The sequence below is a fragment of the Fukomys damarensis genome, unplaced genomic scaffold, assembly GCF_012274545.1.
Source record: "Fukomys damarensis isolate Sample0158 unplaced genomic scaffold, DMR_v1.0_HiC HiC_scaffold_14, whole genome shotgun sequence".
In the NCBI taxonomy this organism is placed as follows: Eukaryota; Metazoa; Chordata; class Mammalia; order Rodentia; family Bathyergidae; genus Fukomys; species Fukomys damarensis.
This window is the reverse complement of record NW_022900926.1, coordinates 50271354-50274811: the sequence shown is the minus strand read 5'-3', so window position 1 is coordinate 50274811 and position 3458 is coordinate 50271354. Positions and strand designations below refer to the sequence as shown.

Below are 3458 nucleotides of genomic sequence, written 5' to 3'. Positions count from 1 at the left end.
CCCTAGTTAGTGTTGCTCTCTCATGGGACATAAATTCCAGGGTGTATGGTTGTTCCAGATCTGAATGCCCAAGGATCTTCTGTCCCTCTGTATTTCCTCAAGCCCCTGAGACTTGTTCATTTCTCTGAGTGACTTCTCTGTGAAAGAGAATCCAGCTAGTCTTGCTAGAAGCCTGACATTTTATTTAAGTTTTAATGATTTTCTTAAGATTGTTCCTACCGGTGAAAGACATTTTCTTTCCTAAAATGACAGGAGGCACACACTCCCTGACACACAGACTCTCCCTCGTGTAATGTATGCAGATGCACATGCACACAGGCATGCTGGCTCACTCACTGGGGAGCACACTTGTATATACAGACACATGCAAACGCAGGGTGGAGAGTCCGAGGTTTCCCTCTGTGATATGCGCCCTGCCCTGCTTTCTCCCTCTCTTGATTGCTCTGTCCTGGCTTCAGCAGTGCAGCAGCAGTAAAGAAGGCCTTCCTAGGTAGCCCATCAATTCTAAGGCTGAGACTCGGTACCACTAGCTTGAGGCTTGCCTCTCCCCCGGGCCCAGGACAGGTTCCTTGCTGCCTTTTTTCTAGGCCCCAAGGTCAGGGTGAACTGCAGTCTATGACCCAGTGCGTCAGAGGTCGGGGACATGGTGAGTGGTCCTGCCTGGCCGGAGAGCCTGAAACCAATTCCACCCAAGTTCAAGGAGGCAAGTGGCGGCTAGGCCCTATGGTTAAGATTCCCAAAAATGGGTTTAGGGAAGCTAGAGCCCGATTCTGCTCTGCCTCCCTCTCCGCAAACTTATTTCTAAGGGCTCTGACGTCGCGGTTGTGGCTAAAACTTGGCTTTTCAGCGGTTTTCCTGTGGGGACTCAAGTCTCCCGGTGTCCTCGAGTTCTGGGATGTGCACCACTGGCTGAGAGATAAAGGAGGAAGAAATGGCAAAAGAAAAGAAGAGGGCTTGGGGTGGAGCGATCCAAGAGCTCCCTCCAGGTCTACTCAAAATTTCGAAATCACTTTGAACTCCCGGCAGAAAAGGAGCAAGATCTCCTAGAAAGGAACTAGAAAGGAACAAGATCTCCACCACAAAGCAGGTTTCGTGTGGAAATCGCATTTGTCCCTAGCTCTTTTTCCGGAACCAGTAGTCGCCCCCCCCACCGGCTTAGGAGAAAAGGCTCCAATCAAATCCAACCCCTAGGCCACAGCGACTCCTTGGGTTCGAGTCCGATAGGGGACTTGGAAAAGAAACGGTCTCTCCTCCGGGTCTCCGAAAGCAGGAGTCCGGTGCCGGGTGCTTTGTCCCTGCAGGCAGCTAAAGCGGGCTTCAGCGAGCATCACCGGCCCTTTCCCAGGGAGCTTCAGGCACAACAACCTCCAGCCTCTCCTCCCCACCTTTCACGCCAACGCTCCAGATCTCACCCCTCCACCCCACCACCATTTTTGCAGTTGGTGTCTCTGCTCCCGCCAGGGCCAACAGAAACAGGATTTGCACTTTTTAAAAAAAACCTAGTTTCTGCCGAGACACTTCTAGAATTTAGGTCCGGATTGCTCCAGAACAGGCAAACTTTCTTTTGCAAATACAAAACTACTCTTCCCAGCTAAAAGCGCTTCTCCAGGTTTTAAAAGAGGCCTCCTCCTGGGCTATTCCTAGTTCTTTCAGATCCTGAGGCGACAGCCCCGGGGAGGCCGGCACGTGCCCCCGGGCACCTCCTGCTAGGTTCCTACTGGTCTGGTGCTGTCCAGGCTTGAAGGGATTGCGAGTTTCCAGAGCTACTGGTCTCAGTGGCCACGCTACTTCCAGAAGCACACTACTGAAATCTTATAGATAAGTCACAAGAAATGGGCAGCAAGAAATTGCAAAATATGAACAGTGGAGAAAACCAAAGCAAACCAATAACTTGTCAAGTATGTTATACCAAAGACTAAGCATGATATAAGTATGAATTTCATTCTATTTACTACTTTCCTATTTTATTTACTCTTTAAATCAAACACTTTATTATGAATTGTAACAAAAATTGTGTTGAAGCTACAACTCGAGTTGCTGTTTCATTTTGAATATGCAGAAACAGACTGGCTCTACCTGAGAAAGAGTGGTACATTGTTAGATTAAAAGGAATATGAAGTTAAATCACAGTTAAATTTTTTAAAAACTACAATTGTCTCTTAAAACTGTATTCATCAAAAAGTTTTAAGGCGTTATAGAGATAAACCTATATCATTGACGACATACAGAATTAAAATTCTGTGACCTACGTGTTAAAATATCTACCACTCTGAAGGAAAACGGAACCTCCAGAAAGGGCTTGCTTTTCCTGGCAAGCAGTCGTGAGGGACTGAGCAATAATGTAACTTTTTGTCCTTAAATATAAAGGATTTAAATATTTTTAAAATGCGTCTACTCTAAGAAAAAGTCGCTGAATAAAATTTAAATCTGGTGCCGCGCTCCACATAGAATGGGCGCTATTAAACGCTGGCGCGGGAATGTTTAAATGAGAAATGACCTAGGTGAACGTGGTAATTTTGAATGCTCTCAAGCTTCTAAAATATGCTGAGCTTGTAGCAACATTAAGTGATAAGGGTGTGAAACAGGGATTTAAGATTCCTTGAAAGATTCTTGATGTGCTAACTTGGAGAATTTCTCTGTTTAAAGCCAGGAGCCTCCGCATTTCCAGGTTCTGGTTTGAAAAGTTGGGAGACTGGGGGCTGGACTGAGTTTAGGAGCGAGAGAGAGTTCAGCAAGCACGGGCTGGCGCGACCAAGCCAGATGGCGGCGCTTTTCACTCCGAGTTTTTTGAGACCTTGTAAGGAAATGGGCGAGGGTTGTGCACAATTGGCGCCTCCTGATTGGTCATCCGTCTCAGTGATTGACAGACTCCTGGGCTCAGCCCTCCGCCGCTTTATTGACGCCAATGCGCAAGTTCTTCCCACCACTCTCCTGCCTGGAAGTGCTGACAGATCGAGGCAACAAATTTCAAATACAATCCCTAATTTGTGTCCGCAGAGTGTTTTTTACCCATGTTAGTCCTCTCTGGCGCATTAGTTGAGGCAGATCTTGGAGCAACAGGAGGAGGTGGAGGGGGTGGGAGAGAAGGAGTGCATCAGTGATCAGAGAGAGAGAGAGAGAGAGAGAGAGACCGAGGGAAGGAAAGTTGGCCGTCGCGTCGTCGCCGGTTCCTCGGATCCCAACCCAAGCGAGAAAGAGAAAACGCCAAATTTGTTTTTTGCCCGCTGCTGGGAAGGGGGGAGATTTGGCACCGAGAACTGTTCGGTTTTGGGGTAGGGCTTCCGAGGAAAGCGAGTGCGTGCGTGTGCCCGCGCGAGTGTATATGAAAGAGGGGCGGGCGGGCGCCGGCGGCGGGGATGGCCGAGAAGCGGAGGGGCTCGCCCTGCAGCATGCTCAGCCTCAAGGCGCACGCTTTCTCCGTGGAGGCGCTGATCGGCGCCGAGAAGCAGCAACAGCTT

General features: G+C 48.9%; 1 protein-coding gene across 1 annotated transcript in view; it reads left to right on the top strand.

Annotated features, from left to right (window-relative positions):
• The first annotated feature begins 2760 nt into the window (after positions 1-2760).
• Tbx18 (T-box transcription factor 18) overlaps positions 2761-3458 on the top strand; it is a 28039-nt gene continuing 27341 nt past the window's right edge. Inside the window, exons 1-2 of the mRNA XM_010631172.2 lie at positions 2761-2957; positions 3277-3448. Coding sequence (XP_010629474.1) covers positions 2761-2957; positions 3277-3448 — 369 coding nt within the window. The remainder of the gene's footprint in view (positions 2958-3276; positions 3449-3458) is intronic.